Below are 24,337 nucleotides of genomic sequence, written 5' to 3'. Positions count from 1 at the left end.
CCTCGCCGGCTCCTATCTTGGTTTTAAATCAAAAATGTCTCTACACAGAAGAAGGAAAAAAAAACCACAACGCACAACCGAACACAAACCAACCCTGCTGGGGTTGGCGTTCAGCTTTCTCCAGGTGAAACCCTAGATTGCTGTCCTTTCACCTCGTCTCCCTGGTGATGGGCAGGCATTGCCTCCGTCACCCAACTCCAGCTTCCGCCTGGGCCGCTCCTGGCTCTGCCTCGCTGTGCTCCGGGGACACGGCCCCACCTCAGCCCGGGGGTCCCAGCTCCCCACGGGACACGGCCCCACCTCAGCCCGGGGGTCCCAGCTCCCCACAGGACACAGCCCCACCTCAGCCTGGGGGTCCCACACCACAGCAAACAGGCAGTGCTGGGTAAGTTGGGCTCCGGGGGTCATGGTGAGGAGCAGGTGGGATGTTGGGTGTGCTCCAGCCATGGGGTGACAGCCTGGTGCTGGTGGCATCTGGCTGAGGTCTTGGGCAATGTGGGAAATGTGATGGGGAATGGGTCCGTTTGAGGGCTTGGAGTTGCAGGCAGGTTTATGTACCATTTGTAAGGCAGTTGTGGAAGAACATGTTAAACACTTAATCTTCTCTGGTCTGCGTGGCTTGTGTTCAAATATTGGTTTGCATTGATCCCGGCGTTGTGCCTTTCACACTTGTCTGTTCATTTACCAAAGCCAAGCTGCTGATTTTATGCCCTATTAATTGTTACCCCAGTGCTGCTCTCTGGGTGCACACCCTGGGTGCTGGGACTGTCCCTCAGGAGGTTTCTGTCTGCACCTTCCCTTCTCTACCCCGGCCGGTGGTTGCTGTGGGGTTCTCCTTGGGTGTATTTAGAACATACTGGTGTGTATTCCAAAACTTGTGCCTGTGGCACGACTTGTTTGCTTCAGCTGGCGTGCACTGAGCTGCCTCCCCGGGGTTACTGCTTGTTCATCCCCACAGCCCAGGGCTCTGCCTTTCGCTTCCCTGCTTTCCATGTCATTGCTGTAACTCTTCCCTCACTTCCCAGCTCCAGGATATTTTATTAGTACAATTTTTAATAAGTTTTGTTTACATGAATGCTTTAACAGGTGTTAGAAACTAGTTTGCTTTTTCTGAGCACCGGGTGCAAGTAAGCGTGTTGTTCTTTTAAAAATTCATGAACAATTGCCAATTGTGCACAAAAATAGACATACAAGTGTAAGCACATCTGTATTCCTTTACCTGCCTTCTGAGGTGGATTGGGGTCTGTTCCTTGTCTGGCTTTTGCTGTGTGATTGGCCTTCTGTTTCATGGCTTGGTTTCACGTGAATCAGATAAATCTTCTGCAATGGCAACGTGAACTGCAGATGAGAAAACACAGCCCGTGTAAAGGTTATCCTGCAGCACAGAAAACTGTGTAACCTCTGACTTTTGGGGGGAAGCAAGAATATACAAACTTCACGTTAATCATTGGACAGAGCAGAAGCAAGTATGAACGTGATTAGCAGTGGAACTCTGCATTAATATCTAACCAAGCACTTTATGGCAGGCACCTCTGCTGCAGTGGGCGAGGCCAGGTAAGGTTAGAGGGGTGAGGATGGAAAGGTGGAAGCACAAACAGCTTGGACATAAGTGAGGAGGCTGCAGCAGTGTTAGTGCTTTGCTGTTTAACTGTGTACAGCCAACCCCACCCTCCCCGTGGACAGGCTTTGGATTTCTAGCAGCAGTGTTGCAAACATTTTAAATCAAAAGTATTCTGAACAACGTGGTTTTAAGTTCCCAGAGATACCCCGTGCTGTAGGTGCAGAGATCCCGCTGGGGGTGGTGTTGGAGGTGAGAGCCAAGGAGCAGGTCCCGGGTCGGGAAGGCAGAGCTGCTCATTGCTCAACTCCAGCTCATGAAGGGAATGGGGAGGGGCAGCACCTGGCATTTTAAGGAGACCCTTTCAGGCTTTGCCAGCTACGGGACAACGCTTTAAAGTGATATAAAAATCCCTCAGGGGGCTGAGCTTAACTTCTTTTTCAAGCAGTGCATTTCAGAAATAAGCCTAGAATGCTCTTCAAAATGAACGGGAGTTGGTGCAATACAGAGGTGTCAGAGTTAGGTGTCTGTCTGTCTGGTTTGCCATTTCCCAGTGGCTAACACGGGATGTTTCAGGCAGTGAAGGAATTCAGAAAGAAGGTGAAGGATCTGCAGAATTGCAGTGAAGGATTGCACAGAAAGTGGGTACAGAGTAACCTCTCCACCAGAGAAGTTTTTCTCTTTGATACATGTTTTCAGCTCTCAGCAGAACCAGAAGAGTGGTTTTTATATATCCACTTAGCAAGATTGGAAGAAGGGATTTAAAGATGGATGCAGCAGGTGGGTTGCTGCTGTTAACCACTGGCTGTGTCCTGGCACTTAAATCATCTGGGCATCCGTTCTCTGTGATTACTAAATATAAAAGGAAGAGGAAAGAATCCACCTAAGATGTAGGGTACAATTGGCAGGTGGTAAACTGTTGCTTATTTCCACTTTTTACTGACTGTTAGGTACAGTTGCCAGAAAATGCAATTTTGTTTCTGCTGGGAAAACTGCTAATGTGCTAGGTTATTGATTATTTGTGAAAGTCTTTCAGTCAAAACACTTAATGCCAACAATTGTGCTCTACTGGATTTGTGTGTATCAGGAAATTTTCTAGGCAGTTTAAGGTCATCTTTCTGTTCATGTTGATTCATGTGGTACCATAAAGAACTGTTTACAGTATTCTCTTGTGGCATCTGTTTAATTTTTAAGACCTGCACAGGCTATTTAAGCAAGTACCCTTAAGTCCAACCCAAAAAAAGGAGAGTGTGTCCAGATGACACAGAGCTCAGTGAAGCCATTCTCTGTGCCTGTGCATAAGGACTTCCCCACTCTGGAAATCTCGGTGTTTGGAGTAAAAGTAAAAGGCAAGTCAGCATTTTCTAAGCTTAGTTGCAAATTATGGAGTGTTGTAGACCGAAGCCTGGAACTTCTGGTCATGGTGCCACAAAAAGCCTTGCAGGGCTGTACTGATTTCTAAGCAGCTGCCTCCACCCACCCTGCATCTTATCGATTTCTTCCTGCCCTTATCTTCCCCGTTGTTGGCATGCTGCTTGTGGGCTCCACAGGCTCAAGGTGCTGATCCAGGTTCAGAAAGACCTCAGTAGGAATGGAATACACTGGAGGGGAGAGGTGTTTAAGTTGGCCACTAGAAGAAATGTACATGTAAACATGTCACTAATCTCAACAAGTATGAGTGCTGCTTAACTAAAGATCAGGGCAGGCTCAGAGCCACAGAGGGATCACTTCATTTGGGGGCTGGATCATGGAGCTTCTCAAGAGTTTTTCCATGTTTAAAGAGCTTGTCTAGGCTACTCTCTGTCCTTGTGCCCTGGGTTTACAGGAAAAAAACAAAATCCTGATTTTCTTTTCTTGTCCAGCCTTTCCAGAGAAGTGTGGGTGGAAACCTGTGTTCCATAATTGATGCTCTGCATTTCAAGCTTCTCAGTGCCTAGCCAAGCAATCCTTGATCTGATTTATTTGTTTCGTTATTGGCCCTTGAGGTGAGATTTACCTCTCTACTGCTGTGAAAATTTAACTCCTTTCTTTACCTAGACACAGCATACTTGGAGATAAATGAAGAAATTGGGACACGAGGAGCAAGCAGAAGAGTATGAAAAGCTCACTCTTTTCCTGCCCTTCAGTCTCTCGGTTCCCCCAGGCAGCGTTCCCAGCTGAGGAAGTGGAGATCAGAGGAATACAAATTTGAGGTGTCAGCCTGGGAAGCTGAGAGCTGCTCTTAGTTCCCACTGCTACCCAGGGTGATCTTTGAGCAAGCTTAATTTGGGAACCCTTCATCTGTATCACTTGAGGTTTTGTGTGGTCGCATGAGCTGGAATAGTGTTTTCCCAGGCTTTTTATGCATGTGAGTGCATCACTGTTTTAAAAGTTATGCATATTTCATGCATATGAAAATTTGAACAAGCAAACATTTGCAAAAACACTGTTTCTGCTTGGTACAAAAATATTTAGCTGAGACTGAGAGCCTGCATGCAGGGAGGGAACAGGGTCAAATCTGATGGAGAGCTTAAACTACGAAGTGAAACTTCAAGCATGTTTTTTCAGAATCCATCTATTAGTCTGGAGCATTATCTTTTGTGTCTTGCAGAATCTGACTTTGGGATCCTCCAGCAGTTGGACTTCATCCTGTTCTGTGATTTATTTATTTATTTTTATTTATTTATTTATTTATTCAGTTAATAATCACAGTTGATTTTAGTGCAGAAATAAGGTGCCAGTGGTGTAGGCCCTTGTGGGAGGAAATCTGAGTAGCATTGATAATATAAATAACTGTCAGAAATCCCTCTTCCCGTCCCTCTCTACTTAGTGTTACAACTCATCCTTCAGTTCTCCTTCAGTAAGGTCAGAAGTGTCTGCGTTTCTGAGGCTTTTCCTATGCTGTCTTCTCTTAATGAAGGAGTTGTCTTGATGGCAGTTTACAAGTTCTTTGCCTTTCATCTCTGCAAACCACCCCAGACCAGGCGTGTGCTGTTGATATTACAAGGTTGATAAAACTTTAACACATTAAAAAAAAATTCAGTTCCATAGCCACTGACATAAATCCATTGAGTTGTCCTTTTCCACATATTGTTTTGTTCACCTCTCTAAGCTGTAGGCTCTTTGGGGAAGGAACCCAAATTTCTTAATTAGGAACTACTTGAGGCAGGGCTAAGTGCTGCTGGAAAGATTCTGCCAGCAACTAAATTTCAGCAAGGATTTAAAGCATTGAGCTGTTGTTTTAATGCCACACAGCGACTGTGTCAGGATGAAACTCTCCCTGCAGACAGGTTCAGTGAGACTTTTGTTCTTCTTTCTCTGAACCAATCTGTTTCTGGCTTCTCCCAAAGGAGTGGTATTAGACTGGACAGGTACAGCTTTGCTGCTGGGGTGTTTCTGACCTTCCTAATCATCTCAAGAATCTCGGAGCTAAAGAATCTGTCTCGCTTTTACTTATCTAAAGCAAATGCAGTAGGTGTAGGGTGGTCATGCCAGCATAAACCTGTGGGACAATGTTATTGTTTTCTGAACAAGCTTCAAGGAACAGAGTCTCAAATTACTGTAATTGAACCTTGTATCTTGCAGTTCTGGGAAGCTTATCAGAGGAGAAAAAGGTATAACTGATACGGGTGACTGCAGAACCTGTTTCTGTAGGATCCTTTCCAGATTTAATTTTGGTGGCCTCTTTGTGTAGCAAAAATAAACTAATCAAACTGGGTGTAAAAAAAAAGAAAAGAAATAAGGTTTATAGTAATGTTCCTCAGGAACTTAATATAATGAAGTGATAAGCTGAGCACAGGTGGGTGTCCCAGTGGTGCACATCTTCAGAAACTGCCCTGTGTCACTGAAAGGTGTATTTGATCTCTGTCTGTACCAAGGTGGCGAGACAGGTTTAACAAAATGTAGTTTTGAGGATTTATTTTTAATCTTGTGCCGCCCTTTTTTTGAATTGTAGACATCTGGTCAAAAGATGTTAGCATTATTGGAGAAAAAGTTATTAATATTTTCCCTTGTGTTTGAATAGACAGTTTGGAGTCTAATTAGAATGACTTTCTGTGGAGTGTGGATCATTTGGGATTTGAAGTGGCCCTGCTCAGCAAATGATGTCTTTTTTTACTATTATTGTTGTTATTGCCATGGTGTTATTACTGTTGCCTATCTAAATCTGCTTTTATTTAAATCTGAGCAGCTCTGACTGGAGGTAGATGGTCCTCATGGTTGGACTCAGGCTGTTCTTTAGCAGATAAAGTGTGTACCTTCTTCCAAGATATTCTTCTTTTCAAAATCCTATCTGGGAAAGACTCCTGCTATCAAAAGGCTGAGAGTTCATTCACAGCTTAACTTCTTGTAAACTGGTCTTCAAAATGAATTACAGAATAAACATTAAACCTGTTTTCTTTCTTGTTAACAGGAGGAGTCTCGTATCCTCAGGGTGAAGGTGGTTTCTGGCATCGATCTAGCGAAAAAAGACATCTTCGGAGCGAGGTAGGTTCTGCATTGACTGCTCTGTGTGGTTCAACAGAAGGAACTTGGAGCAAGGATGCTTTATATCTGATTGCTCATAAATGTGATGAGAGATCCTATTGCTTGATTACAACCAGTAACAGCTATGGTCTGTGTGTTGGCAGGAAAGCCATTAATCTCCTCTCCTACCACAAGAAATCCTTCCCAAGTTCACCATATTCTGCCCCAGCTCTGTGAGTGTGTGAGGAGCAGTTCAAACTTTGGCAGTGTGTGGCCATTCTTGGGTGACTCCCCACTACCTCCCCTGCAGCCCCACATAATGCAAGCAGGACCAGAAGCAGCCATACCCTCCACCTTGTTTCGGGGAGCTCTCCTCTCCTCTGCCCTCCCCTCCCTGCTGGCTCTCAGCACCCATCTCTCAGGTGCCAAGTGTTGAAGTCTGACTCAGCAGCCAGGCTGTGAATTGTCTTGGGCTCAGACATACCCAGGTGTCACTGCTGTGGTTGCACAGGGTGGGACCTTGTAACCACAGCTTGATGGAATATCTCAAGCTGCCAGGGAGCCCTCAGGCTTGACTGAGTGCAGCTTTCAGAGGGAAAGGCAGCAAGAGCATCCTCTCCTGTCCAGCTGTGCCACAGGAAGGCTTGGTGGGATGTACTAGAGTAGGGAAGGGTCCAGAGGGAGCTGTGCTGACTTGGTGCTTTCCTCTTAGGCTTGGGCAAGGCCAGGTTTATGTCCAGCTGAGCCTTGAACCACCTTGTTCATTAAATGGGGTACTTGAGAGGGAAAAGAGAAGTTTTGAGCACCCGTAAGGGAGGCTGCGTGTAGCTGCTGCCCTGTTCATCTGTGTGTCAAAAGATGGGGTGAGCAGCCATGGTTTGTGCTGTCCTTTGGCCAAAGTGACAATTGCCAATTGAGAAAACTGGTTTCAAATGGCCATGTGGAAAGGTACAGATACTGACATTTTGTATGTTCCCCAGTCTTTTGTTTCAAAAGAATTAGTCACAGGTATAGGAGCAGCTTTTCTCCAAGTCTGGGCTTGCTGAGCAATGACTTAGAGAATCAAACCAGGTACTAATTGGGGGAGAAGCTGGTGCTGAAGCCAAAACAAATCAGAAAGCATTAGCAGTATTTTTCCCAAAGGTTAATTGAGGTTTGGTGTGCTTGCTGTCTCAGTCCCAAAGTGTGAAGGAATTCTTTCCTGCAAAGGCTCCAATCTACATAGAAGTTTTTTCAGTTTGAAATTAGTGGTCTCCAATTTAGCTGCTATTGAAATGACTGATTTTTTAATGTATAAATGAGTCTCCCTGTGGATTTTCCTGTATTCCTTTAATGATCCTTACAAATTGTTTATTAGCTTGCATATCTAGCTTGAAACTATACGAAAGCAACAACTAAAAGTTTATTCAACTTTTTTTCTTTTTTTTTGCTGAAATTTGCAACAAACGTTCCTTTGGTAGCTGATTGCAGCATATGGTAAGACGAAATTGTTTTTTTTTTTAATTTTCTTTTCCCCAAGTTTGCTAACTTCAGCTTCTGATGCTGACCAGGAGCAGCTCATGTAGATGTAGTCGGGCAGCCTGTGCTTGCTGAGCTGTGCAGCTCTGTTAGTGGTGTGCTGGGTCCTGCTGCAGGAGTCCTGCTGCTTGCTCACAGCATCCCTGGCTCCCTCAGACTCCTGCAGTTGGTACTGAGATGCTGCAGAGCCAGGATAAAAGAGAGGAGAAACAAATTCTGGAGAGGTGATGGGACTAAGACACAGAGGAAACAAGATTCCTATTGCAAATACTAACCCTAGAATTGCCATATTTATATGCTAACTTTGCTTTTTCTAGGTCGTGTTTAACTTGGCCTTTTCATACAATTACAGATTTTTGTTTTACTTGATATATTTAATTGGCTGGATTTTATTTCTGCATAATTGCCAGAGCTTTACCTTTTACCACCTTATTTGAAAAAAGCACGGGTAGTGGTTGGAACATTGAATCTGCTCATTAAGAGGGACTTCATCCAAATATTGAAGTGCTGTGGCAAATTCACAGAAGCAATCTGTGAGAAGTGGGAAACTTTTTTGTGTTAATTTAATTTGTTAAGGGATACATTGGAAACTCTGCAGCTGACCACCCAGCACTGTAGTGTCTCTTTTGGCCATACTTCTCATTGAACTTTTGTAAATATTTAAGATGTTGTGTTCGAAAATACTCCTAAAATTTGCTTAGGAATTGATAAATTGTAAAAATATCTTATTTTTCAAAATGCACAAATTTAATCTAAGTGAAATTTGAACCGGATTCTATTGATGCAGCCCTTAAATATTTAAGTATATTGGTTTCAAGTCAATTGGATTTCCATAAAACCAGAGAGTTAAAAACATATTCCCAACTTATGTTTTTAACTTTGTTTTAAGCAGCTGTTCAGTACAAGCTGAGACTAACAGCATCATTTGTTACAGTCTTAATGAAATGCTTGCATTGCTGTGTTGGCAAGCTTTCCAAAAGTTGGGGTTTTTTGGCTGAAATTCCAACTTCATTTTTCTGTATGTTTTAGGGGCCTTGCTGAGATATTAACATTTCATGCTGCTGGAATCTAAAGTAAGATTTAAGCTGCCACAGACAGTGCCATTCTAACATAGCTATTGAGGGTGTGTTGGGTAGGGACTGTCCCACTAAAAGCTCTCCAGAGGGTCAGTGTGGAGCAGAGGACTTGAGTCTTACTTGAGGGTCTGGAAGAGGAACACAGTGTTTGATCTAGGCAAGGTGATAAGGAAATTTCACAGGCATTAGAACTGTGCACATAGGTTTTTCACTCTAGGTTCAAGATCCCTAAAAAACAGCAAAAATTACCACTGCATTTGGCCAGGCCACAGCTGGGTTGGAGCTGTTTTCCCTGAGATGGTGAGGATGATATTCTTGTCCCATCTGCCCAGAGGATGATATTCTTGTCCCTCCTCCACAGCAGGACAAGCTCCTGCTTGCGGGTCCTCACTGACACTTCTGGGTTAGGGACAAGTGCATTTTTATTTTGTCTCTTCAGAAATTAAATTAAGTGCTGAGGACAAATTCCTGATATTTGTAGTGTCCTTTTTGGGTCAAAAAGGTCAAGTGGCTGCTAAATATTTCAAATAGTTGCACTTTAGAATGAGTTAATCTAAAGTGGCTTGAAAACATCTTAGAATTGCAAAGTTAGAGCTCCAGCAGCTGCTGTGCAGGGCGGAGTCAGACGGGGCTTTAGTGCTGGGGCAGAGTAGTGAGTTACCATGTAGCTGTAAAGATTAATTAAATACACAACTGCATTGTGTATTGCATCTCAGTGGTTTTTCCTTACCATTTTTAATCAACTTTACCATTATAAAACACAGCCCATAGGCTTGCAGAGCCTGGAAGCCATTTCTTGCTCGTTTAAATCCAAGGAAAGTCTTTTACCAGTGCAGAGCACTGCAGAAACTGGTGGTTTTCTTCTGGAGACTCTAACAATAAAGAAAACTCAATGCTTCGGGGTTTTGCTTTTTTGGAAGTTCTTTTTGTCTTGTGGAACGATTTTGATAATAAATAATCATATACAAGAGCTCAGGAATCCATAGAATTATGATTACAGTGATGCAGAGTGCAAGGTGATGGTTAAACGTGGTGAGTTCCATCAGGTGGTTATAGTTTAGGGGCTGTAAGTGGCCAGCTGGTGGAGGTGAAAGTGAGCTTTTTGTAACCTGCTTTATGTTTTGCCATGGAAAATTACAATTCTTTGTATACTGGTGACTAATAAATATTGCAAACTGGAATTTTGTGAGTTTAGTATTAGCTTTGCATGCTTAACTCTGAAAGACACATTACAATCTCCCTGTCTCTACTGACGTGCACTTACCACCTGACAGATGCTGTATTAGAATAAATATGTTATTATTTTACACCAATTTCCTTTTAATTCCCTCTCAACTTGTTAAATGTAATGTCTTCATTAATTCAGCTGGTGTTTGTATTCTGGTATTTAAGTAATACAAATTATCATGTGATTAATCTGTTGTGCAACATGGTGAACAATGAGTATTTATTACTATTTGGTTTTCCTCACGTATTAAGAATGATGCTCTGAGTATCAGGATGCCTGAGGCTGTGCCAGTCCCTGTGCACAGATGCAGTGACAGCCTGGAGAACCATGGAGGATAAAATGAAATTTCCTCTCCTGAATACGTATTGCTGAAATCCAAGTAGAATGAGTCGTGTAGTGGTGTGGTCTGCGTGCTGAGTGTCTGCTGCAGGGGACAAGTTCCTATCTTTCCCAGAAGGTACACTCAGTGTTGACTTGGCATTTTGACTGGGGTTTTTTCCACTTTTAAATAAGTGAAATATAGCACTTCTGAAGGCAGCACTGTTGTGTTATTTGGCACACTGGTGAACTGCTTCTTATACAGTTTCTGCATAGGCACCCAGATCCAGTCAATAATAAAGGTGAATGCTTAAAAGAATTAAACCAGCAGTTTTTTAAATTACCCTGCCTCACACGAGTGCAGTACAGCACTGCACATGTGCAGTCCACTTTGCTGCCTCTTTAACACCCAGCTCAACAAGGAAGGGCTTTTATCTGTAACTCCTGTTTTCTTTAAAATTATTTACTATACATACTATTTACTATACATAAAACCGGATAAAACTTTTTTTTCTTTTTTTGGAGGTGGTGATGGGTCTAACAAAATGGATTTTAACATCAACTGTTAGTCTAAAATTTTATCCAGTAAAGTGTTCTATTATCTAGGTTCATAGAAGTAATTTTTTGAGAACTATTTTGGAAGGGCAAAATGGTATTTGTAGCCCACGTGAAAATACTGCATATATCCTGTTCCAGGGAGTTCCTGGAGGTGCAGCAAAGCCCTCAGAATTCAACAGAGCTGCTCGATGAGACTGCAGTTGCTCAAGTAGGATGGAGTTCATACTGTGTTTCTTTTTCCTTTGTCCAGTTGGGGAAAAAAACCAAAGGTATAGAAAACCACTTTTCTGTTGTTTTCAGGCTTTGAGAAATGGAATATTCAAAGCAGTACAAATCTTCTACTTCCTGAGTTTTGTGCAATGCCATTGATACGTCAGTGTTGAGTGTTGCCTGTGCTTGCTCTCTGAAGCCATTTCATTTTCTCATTTGCCCTGTACTTGCTGTGTTTTGAGGGAGCACTGGGCAATCCAAGTTGAATTTCACTAGAAAATCTCACTGTGTACTTCACCAGAAATCAGAATCAAATAAGGCTGCTGCTGGTCACAGTTCCCCCCAGGACGTTATCAGTGGCAGTGCTGAAGAAAGGTCAGGATACTGTGGTCTCTGTGTTTGAGCACCAAGCAGCCCAGGTGTCCTCCTGTCTGCTCCAGCACCTGGTGTCTTCCCTGCTCCTTAGTTTGTCCTTTATCTGTCACTTTTCCTGCTGCTGTTTGTAGGGTGACTGGGGTTACAGCCTGGCAGAGGGAGCCAGGAGCTCCAGGCACCTCATCTCAGACTACAGTCTCAGAAGATGTTTCGGGCTCTGCTTGAAGAAGGAAAGGCCAGAGAAGCAAAGACTTGCCTGAAATGTATGAGTGAGCAGTAAAGGGTGATGCTATCCAGAGAGATTAAAGCCTGCTCAGGAGTCCTGTGGATAATAGGTATTTTCTTTGTGAAACCTTAACGTTGATTTTTTTCCTCATGAGTGAACTGCAGGAGCATTTGGCTGCCAGGGGATGGGGGGTATCAGGATGTTCAACCATGGGTGCAGGAGGCCCTTGGGGCAGAGTGGGTCTGGGATAAGGTGCGAGTTCACTGTCAGTGGCTGGCAGCAGAGGGCACCAGAGAATTTCCTCAGCTTGTACCACAGACTAGGACTGTGATGGCTTTTGCAGAAATCAGCCTTTCATGGTTTTCAACCTAATCAGCAGGATTTTATCCATGGATATGCATTATGTTCTTCAGGATGCACTGGGTATGTATTTCAGCAGCAGTAAAAGGAGAAATGCTGCTTATTTGAGTACACAGCCTTGCTAATGTGTAAGAAGACTTAATAATAATTTCTGAAGTTTGTAGTGTCAAGTGAAAAGTGATTTTTGGCAGATAATTGCTGAGTAGAAAAGTTTGTGTACAGGTATACACATTTTAAATGTTTCTCATTGTTTGAGAAAAGAAAGTTCCTGCATTCAGCCACTCACTTTTTTCACCTGTCTGCTGTCTATTACGAGTTTCTGGTTCACCTGAAGCTGATCTCCTTAACAGAAAAAAGGGCACATGACAAGATCTTCTGAGGAAAACCTTCTGGTTTTAAATATTTGAGGCAGAACTTCAGTCTTTTCTTCCTCTTTTACTGATCACATTAAATCACCAAGCGGTATGGACTGAAGTCATCAGCAGCTTCCACTTTTTGCATATTTTAAGTTTTCCTCCTGAACTTAATAGTGTCTCATATCTTACAGTTTAAGATTTTCAGTATCTGACAGTTTCACAGGGTGCACTGTACTTCATTTGAACTGATCAACAGTCCCAACATAACTCTATTCTTTCTCCTCTGACAGATGAATACAAACATTGCTGCTCCACTCCACTGCATGAGCCTGTAGCCAGGTTTTTATCTGGTGTACAACAGCCACAGATGATATTTTGTTACAAAAGTCAGCAGGTTTACCCATCATGTGCAAATGCCACGCTGGCATGGCTGCCAGACTTGTAGAAACTTTCTTTTGTGGAATTTTTCTTTTGTGTGTGAAGTATTACTTTCTGTCCTGAGTTTTCAGGCCTGGGGTTGTGCACACATTTAAGGATGTCCAGTGCTTTAGTTTTCAAATTGCTCTTGTTCTGTTTTCAATCTTTATTTAGTGAGAAGTAGCACTTACATTACCTTGGGGTCTCTTTCACCTTTTCTCTGCAGCTCTCTCAGATGAGCTGATCATGCTTTACTGCTGTCAGCTTTTCACTGAAGTGCCAGTCAGGCTTCACTCCTTTAAATTCAGAACAATCTACTGCAAGTTGATATTTTCATTTCAAAAAGGAAAACTTCTGTATTTTTAAAGAAGTAGTTAAACCAATTTTTATTAAAGAAACTGAGAGCAGGCATTTTTAAACAAAACAAACAAAAGAACCCAACAGAACACCCCACTTGTATCAATCATATGCTGCTCTGTGGGTCTGAGTGAAATGAAGGCATACATTATTGCTTTAAAAGAAGAAAATACTAAAGTGTTTTTTGAGGGAAAGCCTTGAATCTTACATTGCAAAATGAAGTTTCTGTTCATTTATTAATTTTAAAGTTTGGCTTGAGCCAAAGATGTGAGCAGATTGTGAAACTGGCCTTGTCAAAACTAGAGAAGTTGCTAGAAGCATTTCTCACAACACCTGGCCCTGATTTCAGCAGCTGAGTGGGACTGGAGCAGCCAGGTGTGTGTGTGTGTGAGGCCAGCACTGGTGATTGGGCTCAAAAGAGTGATTGCTGATGAGCCACACATGTTGATGCAATTAAAGGGTGATTTTTTTCACTTGGAGAGCTTTTGCAAGCTCCTGGCAGTTTGAGCTGACCTTTGCAAGAAGCTGCTGTGATCCCTTTTCCCTCTGGCCATGCCCCGGTGGTGTGGATCTGTGGGCTTCCAGAAAGATGGAGAGGAGATGGTTTGGAGGGCTTGATGAAAGCTGCTTGGTAGCTGGTGGATGTGGTGCATGGCCTGTCTGCAGCAGGAGGGACAGGAGGACACAACTGCCTGGAGCTGGGGACTTTCTCCTTGGGCTGCAAGTGGTGACCTGTGAGGTGATGGCCATGGCTGAGAAGGTGAGTTGATCCTGGTTAATGGCACCAGCATCTACTGAGGAGCTTTCCCAAATGGTCAGTTCAGGTCAGGGTGTCCCCGTGCATGCTGGTGCCCCTCAGTGAGGTGTCTGTGTCTGTCCCGTGGGCTCCAAGGACCCTTCTGCCCAGCTTGGGGGACTGGAGAGCAGGACTGGGGGCAGCCAGCCCTAGGGGGATGTTTTCCTGGAGGCTGTGGGAGCTGTAGGAAGCTCTGGGCAGCATGAGCCATTGCAGTGTAGGTAAATGTGGAGGGAAATGCAGACACTTCCAAAAATAACTGCTTTAGCACTAGAACTTTCCCTCATCTTTTCTGTAAGTAACTGGAGCAGGTATAACTTGGTGGTTAGTTTTTGTTCAGGTTTGTTGTTTTGTTTTTTTTTCCCAGCTGGCCAATGTAGTTTTTGTTGTGCATTAAGACAAATTCTACTTGCATTTGTCATTGTCAGTGAACTAAAGAACTGAGCTGTTTCCCTTCTCGCCTCCCCTGCAGGAAATGCAGGTTTAATATTTGCAGAGGATCATCAGTCAAGATGAGTTAATCCAGAAAGTTTCATGTATCCCAGTGACTCTTTGTGGGCATAAAAAGCAGGGCAAAATTGCATCTCAGTTCTATTTGTGAAATAATTTTTAAAATATCCCCTCGAGGTTGGGTACAGAGGCATGCGATTTATTGTTTCATGCCTGCCAATGCGACCTGAGAGAAGGGAAAGCATCCACCCCACTGTCCCTGTCCCTGTTTTAGATGGTCATGAATCATGGGTTAGCCCTCCAAATCTAATTTTTTGATGCAACCTTAACCAGTATGCTTTAATTACTCATTTCCCTGTTTCTGCCTCAGAAGGCTCCTGGGCTGGCAGGGGTGGTGTGCTGGGGTGCAGGAGCCAACCCGTAGCTCGCCCACTCTGCTGGGATGGGGCACAGTGTGCTGGCAGGCAGATTGCCAGGAGGTGAACATAGCTGCCCTCTTCCAAGACAAGAGCCCCTCTGAGGAGCAGGTTCACTTTTCCTGGGGGCCTGGTAGGACCAGACTTGCTGCTGTGTCCATGAAGTGCTGTTCTGATTGAGTTTCCAGCCCCAGTGTCCCTCTCCTGCAGGGCTGCTGCCTGCGTGGCTGCTCAGCTGCCACCCCATCTGGCTTTAAAACCTGCTCGGTGTTCCCCTGCCCCCCCGGGACGAGCAGGACACTTAGTGCTCCATAAACACTGTCCCACGCGTGGGGTGCACAGCACTGTGTCCTCTCGGCCCCAGGCGTTGTTGTGGAGCCTGTGCCAAGAGGCAGTCTGTCTGTCTGTCTGTCTGTCTGTCTGTCTGTCTGTCTGTCTGTCTGTCTGTACTCCTGGGGCTCTGCTGTGAAATCATGGCTGGGTGATCTCGGGACAGGGGGCAGACACAGCTTTGGGTTCCCTTTTTTAGTAGACTCACTCGAGCTGCAGAGAGTGCACAGTGTGTGCCTGCGTGTAACCCTCACGACTGGGTCACACCTGAGGAGGGGGTGAGGCCAAACTGGGGGGGAAAATCCATTCTGTTTCCTTTTTTCTTTCCCCTACCCGACCTCAAGTAAAGCTCTCCTGGGTCTGGTGTTGATTACGTTTCTACAAAGCAGCATTTCTATTGGATTACTGAGTTCTGGGCTGCAGAAAACCGAGATGCTGCTATTCCTGTTCTGAAAAGAAATAATGTCCTTGGACTGTTTTATGACTGGAAGGCAAATTAGAAGGTACTTCAGTAATACCTGTCAGGAAACATAGTACTAAATTTCCAGCTGAGCAGCAAAAAACCCTGGGTGGGTGGCTGAGTCTCCTTTTCAGTTCCTTACTCCTCTGGACAGTATGAAGAGGATTGCAATCTGGGCTTCTTTGTAAAGACCTTTCAAAGCAAATACATGGAAGTGGTGCTCTAGAACTATTTTTTTTAATAAATGTATACAATACCCTATTTTAATTGAAAGTTAATGTGAATAAATGGATGCAGAAGTAGATGAATAAGCAATATAATGCAATTAAAGGCAGCGATTTCTTTAAGCCTGTGATGGTGTTAAAGTGTTGCGCTGTTGTTACAGATCGTTGGAAGATACAAATGTTTCTCTGGTAACATTTTATCTATTTCATCTGTACTTAGATACTTTACTGTAGAAGTGTACACAATTTAAATGCATAACTTCCAGCGTATCAGGGCTTTAAGAATTTTCTTATAGTTTGAAAAGTCTTAGATTTCATTTAAAAGTTTGTTTCCCCCTGAAGCCCAAGACCAGGCTGGTTTTCAGGAGCTGATTCTGATTTGATCATACAGAGTAATCCTGTGGGTGGTGGCTTCATCATTGAATGGGGTCCCTGAAAACAGGGGTGCATTTCTCCTAGAATTAAATTTCTAAAAGTGTTGTGAGATTTTTTATTTTTTTTTTTTTTCCTGAGGTGCAAAATTGAGCTCTCTGACATGAGGCCAATAAACCTTTCTGTTCAGTCTGACTGCAGAATCCTAGACCAGCTGAGGCCGGAGGAGTCTCTGTCAGACTCTAGCCCAACCCCTGCTCAAGCAGGGTCCCCCAATCCTACAGGCTGGGCAGGACCGTGTAGGTTTGGGTTTGAGGATGAAAGCAGGCTGAGGCTCTACAGCCTCTGGGCATCCTGTTCCACTGTTTGACCACCCTCACAATAAAAACGAGATTTCTTGTGCTCGCCTCCCTCAACCTGCTGGCTTGTGATGAGCTTGATGTACACAAGGACCCCCAGGGCCTTTTCTTTGTGAGTTCAGTGAGAGGATATAATCAGAGGTATTTCTGCAGAGACTGTAATTATGGTTGGGTTACAACTGGCTTAGCGTGACAGGGCTGCTTGCTCCTTTTTCTGCCTCGTAGTTGGGATGCAATCAAAGTGCTGCTCAGTCACTTATTTCTCTGCCCAATGCCATGATTAACACTGCAGACTGTGTGATTTTTAACACACTGGGTTGCATGTGAATGTTTTATAAACTCATGCAAACTTTATGTGTATCTACAGAGAGCAGAAAGAAAATTAAGAATGGGGCTTATTCTGAAGTTCTATATTTGAGGGATAACATTGACCTATGTAACTGGAGTTGGAAAACTGAACATTTTAAAACATAACTTCTTAATTTTAATAGTTGTATATCCAAAGAGATATGTAAATATTTGCTTGAGTGGGACACTGTAAACACTGACGTGAAAGGGTCCTGTGGGGAAGTCACTCGCTCCTCTTAGCCCTGCCACTGTCTTCCCTGGTACTTTTCTTGCCAGAAGGAGCAGTTTGGTAAGATGGAAAGTGTGATGGTGAATCTCATCAAAACTTCATTGCTACAATGAGTAATAGCACACAAGAACAAAACTGAACTCCCCCTCTCAGCAGTTTTTGATTAGTGTTCTTGTTTGGTGATTCATGTCTGCAGCCTCTCTTTGCCTTATTTGAAAGCAGCTGCCTTCTCTTTTACAGATGTAGCTGCAGAGCTTTGACAGGCAACCACGAACCCTTGTACACACAAGCTTTTCTTAAATCCATCTTAATAAACACAACCTCATGACAAATAACCATCTCTGTAACTAAGAAATTAATCTTGGTGCTGACTCATGGCAAGTGCCATATCATTTCTAAAATAAGGAAGAATTTTCTTGCTTTTTCCTCTCATGGCTGCTCAGTGTCTTTGTTACAAAAGGTGCTATTTCTATAACAAAGGGTGGCTCGTGCTTTCAAGATTTCACTTTGTTCACCCCGTGCCCCCCTCGCAGCGCAGGGTGGGGAGCAGCGTGTCTGTGGGTGCTGTGGTGTGAGGGCTGAGGAGCTCAGCCTGTCCCTCGCTTCCCGCCAAAACCCGCTCCTCAGGGGCACCGCCATCTCACTCTGAGTGCCTCGGAGTGGCCGTGGCCTCGGACTCTAAAAAACTGTGTTTCAAGTGGGTTGCCATGTTGTGTGTCCATGCCTGGGCACTGGCAGGGCCACAGTGAGGACCCCTCTGAGGGGTTTTGGGGCTGCCCCAGACCGGGCTGAGCCGGTTCCGGCCGGTTCTGCCGTCGCCTCAGCGCAGATCCTGTCAGGGAGCTGGCGGCAGTGCGGCTGAGGGGCTGCTGGGGGACAGGGAGAGACACAGCCCTCTGCACATCCAGGTCAGAGAAGCAGCACAGAAAATCACTCTGTAAGTTGGTTTTTGTTTCTTTCCAGCATTTTGGACATCTGATTGTAAAATGGGGAAATACCAGCCCTCAGTTTCCATGAGTGGTGGGGGAGCGGGACTGACGTTTGTGAAAGAGTCCAGTGCCAAGGAAGTGGGGAACCTGAGGAAAATCTCTGAGGAAAATCTCTGAGGAAAATCTCTGAGGAAAATCTCTGAGGAAAATCTCTGAGGAAAATCTCTGAGGAAAATCTCTGAGGAAAATCTCTGAGGAAAATCTCTGAGGAAAATCTCTGAGGAAAATCTCTGAGGAAGTTATTCACTCAGTCTTCAGAACAAGGCTAAACACTGGATAAAATAAACTGGGATGAAAAAAACCCGAAGGGGCACAAGTTGCATGCAAAGGTGGAGCAGAGGCTGCAGGGACCGAGGTTGTGTGTAGTTTGTAACTCTATCCTATGCCCACTTCCCATGGCAGGTTGTGACAGGGCATCACTCTCTCAAGTGCTGCTAAACCATACATTTCTGTTTAGAAGTTTACATTGAGTTCTGGAACAGTTGGTATATGGCTTTTTTTTTTTTTGAAGTATCTGAAGATCTGGTCTTTGGTTACTGGAACGACTGACAACGTCGCTGGCTTTAGTGATACTTTTGCTTTCATCAGCTGGCACTGCTTCAGTTAATTTTTGTTAACATTGAAGATAACCCTGGTTCTTTTGCAGGATATTTGCTGTTGCATTTGGCGTGATGTATGTGGTTTCAGAGAGACAAATTTAAAGACTTTGGTGTCGTAAAGCTGTCTCAGTGGATGCTGGAGTTACTTGGGATCTGCCATGTAAATTTCTAGTGATAAGTTATATTGGGTGAGGAGGTTTTAATCCGTATCACTTTTACTGTTCTGGTCTGGTTGCTACGTTCCCACTAACATACAGTGTGCTTTGGGGTGTTTACAAAATGGCTTTCTTCAGTAGCAAAGTTGATGTTGTCTCATCTGCACAAAACGAAGAGGTTCTCTCTGAAAGGTACACGTGAGACTTGCCAATGGCAGCTGTGTGCTGCTCTGCAGTCAGACTGCTGGAAGTAGTATCTCTGGAATAAGTGATCTTCAATGTGTTGTTTCTTGCTTCTTTATGCTCTTTAACCTATGAGAGTGTTTCCCAGACTGAGGTGGGTTTGAATGGTGCTGAAAGGGAGGAGGAATCACAGTGAAACCTGTTCACTCTTGGTAAAGACTCTCTGTGGGAAGAGGATGAAATAGCTAGAAAAATAACCTTCCTCCCTGCCTGTAAGGGTATTTTCTCACCTAGTTTGTGTTGCAGAATTAGGGTCACTGAATATATTTAGACAAAAGATAGATATCTCCTTATTTTGCACTGAAAACTTCATACTTAGCAGACTATGTTGAGTTCAATTTTCCTTTTAAGTCTGAATCCAGGATTTTTTTAAGCTCAAGCTGTTGGAAGTCTGGCCTTGGGTTATCTCTACCAGCTAATTCAACCTCGTTAGCAAGAAAATGAGGTGCTGCTCATAAGTTTCAGTTTTACTGGAGTAACTAAAGATTCTTCAACATCAGACTTCAGGCAGGAGGATTCCCAAGTTTTTGGTATATTAGCTGACTGCTCTTATGCCCATGACCAACTTGGTCCCTTTTAAACCTGGCCAGTTTCCTAACTACAGTGGGTTCCACAGACTAATTATACACTTCCTCGGCTTTCCGCCTCACACTGTTGTCAGCCGCCATTTTGTGTCGGATTCACCATCTCCCTGCAGGAGCAGAGGACATGGGGGGCTCCTGTGACCTGTGGGTGGGCTAAGAGCCCCAGTGGCATGCCAAGCTTTCTGAGGGCGAGGTGACAACTTACACTTGCTAGATCAGTACTGCCAGAGTCTTGCTTACACAACTCTTTCCATTGCTGAGCAGAAAACCTGGCAAAAATAGCTAAGTCATCTTCAGCTTGGTCCTGCGAAATGGCTTCCCTTGCCCCATGTGCCACAGGAGGGGGTGGCAGCAGGGAGCGACCACAGCAGTTGTGTCTGAGATCCTCACCAGACCTGCACATCATGTGCTGGGGACCAGAACCAGGGTCCTCAGCTGCTCATCCCATCTTCCACTGATGCTCCCACCAACCAGCACAAGTTTAGGAGGCTTTGTGGAGACCTGGATGAAGGACTTACTCTGGGTTTATAGCACCCTAGATGAAAGGCAGGCAGCTTAACCCAAGTTCATTTCTCTGTTTACTCTCTTGCTGGGAGAGGTATGTGTTATGTGTTTGTTGACAGAAGCACGTGGTGGGGCGAGCCAGCTTCTAGCAGTAGTGCTCATTTAGGTCACTTAAAGTGTCTCTGAAATTGTGGCCACTCTTGCCTGTTGGTGTAAGGCTGGATAAGCCTGTTCCTGAATGCAGCCAGCATGTGGGGCATTCCTTGGTAGGGATGCTGCTTGGAATTCCTGTGTTGAACTTTTCTGTTCTAGAAGATGGGTGTCAGTGAATTTTCTTCCTTTTTTTTTTCTTTCTTTTTTTTTTTTTTTTTTTTTTTTTTTTTCTTTTTTTTCTTTCCTATTTTTTTTTCTTTCTGGTCTTCTTACTCTTTATTGTAACACAGCATTTTAAAGGAACAACCTAGGAAGGTGGAGACACTGTAGGTGGAGTATGATATATAATTTGTAGCTCCCTTTTTCACCCACAGGCACTTCTTTGCAGCTGCCTGTAGTGTGAGTCATTATCTCTAGCAGCAATTTGAATCAAGCCTTGCTAAATTTCTTGTAGCTCCAGATAAGGTGAGATTTTATTTGGAAAATGAAATAGAAATAACATGTGAGGCCTGTAAAATGTCTCTGGGATCTAGTACGGAGAAGTGAGATTTTAGGATGCTCAGACAATGGATTGCAAGTTTGGCTTCTCAGTGAAGGCTGAGGTAAGGTTTTCTTTCCTTGAAAGCAGACATTCTTCATTGTGGCATGGTTGATCACTTCAGGCTTTGCTTTAGTCATGGTACATGAGACTTGTGTGAAGGTGAGCATGAAATCCCATTTCTTTTAGAAGAACCCATGCTGGATTTTACATGGTACAGACAGGAAGAAGAACCCCAAAGGCTCATGCTAAAGTGAAAAGAAGTAAGCAAGTGATGCTGGCATTCCCTATGGTTAATTTCTGTGTATTTTCACTGTACTTCTTTCTTCTGACAGGAGCAGGAATGGGAAAATTTGCCAGGGAATCAAAGTTACTGACTCTAAGAGATACTTCACCTTATAACACTGTTTTTCCTGCTCTTCATGAAACTTTGTTGGAAGTATCTCATTGCTATCCTAGCCTTATTTAATTATGCATGTTTGGGGCTTCTTTTTCCATCATCTATTTGAATCTAACACAAAACAAAGCGCCAGGATTTTAAAAAATTATTGCTCCCTCCTTGAGTTCTGCCACATGCATGCACACACAGAGTTGTCTCTGTAAAGTGACAAACACTGTAAAGTGTAAAACACTTTCAAGTTCAAGAAATGTCTTTCCGAGGATAATCTGGCTTAGCCCTCATATTACTTGATGTTTGTGGGGCTCCTGTAATTTTATGGAGGTTCACTGAGATGAGTATTTTAGAAGATGGTATGTTTTACTGATCTGAATTTGAAAACTGTTTTTTGAAGGCATATTGGCTGTAGAAGTACATCTGTGAAAGCAGATACAGAGGAGTGTCCTCTAGGAGGAGGTTAGTCTGTACGAAGGGCTAAGCTGCCATGGGCAGAGCTAATCCAGATACCTTCACACATCTACTTCTGCAGCTGTAGCACAGCTGTATCTCTAGGGGCTTGTACCAAATGATGTGTATGGCTGTTAGCACTAAAAAGTTTTAAATGGAAAAGGTTTTGAGATATTGAGCAGAACAGATTCAGAGAAACATGCAGTGGTCTTTAGGCTTCATTTTCCATCATCTGTTTGAATCTAAACACAAAACATCCAAGAACTTGTCTCCCATTTATCTCCAGCACTAGGATGGTAGTGATGGGGCTCATTTCTCTTTACAGGAACTGACTTTAAAATCCTGCTTAGTCCTTAGAATGCCTAATAATACATGCTGGCTCCTGATATTAGTGGGTGATGACATTGTCAAGGACAAGAAATTTAAAGCATTAAAAACTATAACCTTTTAGACTGAGTGTAGCAGTGCCTAGAATTTTGAGGGGTTTTCCCCTCCCTTTTATTGTGGTGTTGTGTTTTATTATGAACGCACCAGAGCCTGGCTTTTTTGGTGTAATTTCTGCAGCACTGTCAGGAGAGAAAAAGCCCTACAGCAGATAAAAGGAACTTGGATACACCTCACCCCCCTTCTGCTAAATCTTCATTATAAAAACAGCTTCTCTTTCATCAGGAAATACCTTGACACATAGTGAGGGTATTATAAACTTACTCTTTGTTTGCCTAAATGCAGGTTTATTATCTCCTATTGTTCCTGTTGGATTATCCCTTCAGTGGGGCATCCTCCTGGTCCCAGTGACCTCACTGGCATTGTGTGGCACTCTGTCATCTCTCTTTGTTGGTGTCCCTGGTGTTATAATCCTTCTGTTTGAAAGCCCAGTGCAAAATCAGGTTTGGGGCTGGCTATAAGGGGTCTCTCCCAGGTTCCAGACTTGTGTTGCATTTTCTATGTCCACTTTCTGCTGCTACAGTAATTCTAGTACCCCACCTGTGTAACTTTGCACTCAGATATTAATTACTTTAATAGATGTCAGCAGCTTTCTGGAAGACCATGATTTTGTCAATTTGTCACATTGCAGGTTTCATAATGATTGCATTTTACAAGTGATATTGGTGCAAAAAACCCACAGATTAAGTTTTCTACTTGCAGTTTTTTATATTATTACTTTGCCACATTTCTTGACTTAATCTTTTATGCTCTTCCAAAGACAAAACCAGTACTTTTCTCAAAGCTACCTCTGTAGTGAGTTTTCCAAGCAAATTGCAAAACTGCTAGTTCAAAAATGTCAGATAGACAATATCATCTACATGAACTAAAGAGTTTAATTCTGCTCATCCAGTGACATGCTCTTAAAGTTGCCTTGGCATTCAGCTTTAAAACCTGATGCAAATCAGCCATGATTCAAGTCAGAGACTGACATTGACAAGGAACTGTGGAATGAGTTGCTTTATTTTAAAATTATTTTTAGAGCACAATGAAAGTATTCATGCATCACTTGTAATTGTGGGCACCAGCAGTGCCACATGGGGTTTTTTTAAAGCTTTTCTCAAGAATGGATCTGTCTTCCTTGAAAAGTCAAGAAAACATTACTTCGTTGTAATCACCTGCCTCCTGTCCTTTTAATCCATCAGTTTCAGAGTGCAAATACCTAACAAGTCCAACTTCAAACTCACCTGAGTCTGCTCTCTGTCCTCAACACTTTCCTCTAACCTGGCTGGTTTGTCGTGTTCTCTGAGAACTCTCAGCAGGCATCTCACTTATTATTGTGTCTTCTGTGATCTGGATCATCAGGATTTCCTTTCTTTAATACTTCTACAAATCCTGTTGTTGGACAGGAATGTGGCGTTTCCTCTTGTCTTCATGTATATGTCATTCCAGTTTGCTGATAATTTTTCCAGTGATTTTTTTTAAAGATCAGGTGCTATGTTTTGTCCTGTGAATTTTCCTGTTTTACTGATGATGATGTCATCTATAAATCAGTACCAGCTTTACCTTACAATGATGCCATGTTCACCTACAATACTTGCTTTTAGGTGGGACATCAGGGTGCAATTAGTCACTGCAAAGTTCCTTCAGTGCTTCTGCTACTAACTAGGTGCTTTCTGTCTGTTCTCTGGGATACCTTCTATGTATTTTGTTTTGTTACTGTAGTTATAATCTTAATTGTGGATCTGCTTCTTTCATTATTTTCCCTTTCCTTTAGTTCTTCACCAGTTTGCTCAGTGCTTTAACTACATCTGGTCTCAAGCCTCAGTTGGTCTGTCAGCTTTGTAGCTTTAGTTTTTCCCAGCCTTTCTGAAAACCTGGTTGGATGTATAGAGGTATTAAGAGCCAGGTAGGAGACAGTGTGGTACCACCTTCTGAGAGGTGCTTGACTGGTGCTGTCTGGTAACATGCACTTTCTCTGCAGGGCTGACTATTGCTGGGTGCTTTTGTATTCCTTCTAGGTAAAGTGTCTGAGCTTATGGTTGAGTAGATTGTGCAGTCTCTGCGAGAAACACAGGCAGGCTGACTGTATTTCATGGGCATTCTGAAGTTCTGAGCCTTTCATCTTCATTTCTTGTGTTTCTGTTATTCTTTCTAGGAATCTAGAAACAACTCTGGTTTGACCAAGTGGTTTGTATTTGTTTGGTTTTGGGTTGTGTTTGATTGTGGTTTTGTGTGTTTGGGTTTGAGCTGTGTGTTTGGGTTGTGTTTGCTTGGGTTTGGGTTGTGTTTCTGGTTTTGGTGAAATCAACATCTGAGAG

General features: G+C 43.4%; 1 protein-coding gene across 4 annotated transcripts in view; it reads left to right on the top strand.

Moving 5' to 3' along the window:
- LOC139790134 (E3 ubiquitin-protein ligase NEDD4-like) overlaps nucleotides 1-24,337 on the top strand; it is a 119,718-nt gene that overhangs the window by 22,641 nt on the left and 72,740 nt on the right. For 3 of the 4 annotated variants that reach the window (XM_071731558.1, XM_071731557.1, XM_071731556.1), the window contains exon 2: nucleotides 5,949-6,022. In XM_071731558.1, the coding sequence (XP_071587659.1) occupies nucleotides 5,949-6,022 (74 nt within the window). Of the gene's footprint in view, nucleotides 1-182; nucleotides 320-361; nucleotides 386-5,948; nucleotides 6,023-24,337 lie in introns of those variants that run through there. The other variant, XM_071731561.1, reaches the window with a different exon arrangement.

This window comes from Heliangelus exortis, chromosome Z, assembly GCF_036169615.1.
Source record: "Heliangelus exortis chromosome Z, bHelExo1.hap1, whole genome shotgun sequence".
Lineage (NCBI taxonomy): Eukaryota > Metazoa > Chordata > Aves > Apodiformes > Trochilidae > Heliangelus > Heliangelus exortis.
Note: the sequence above shows the minus strand (reverse complement) of the source record. Positions and strands in the feature narration are given on the sequence as shown.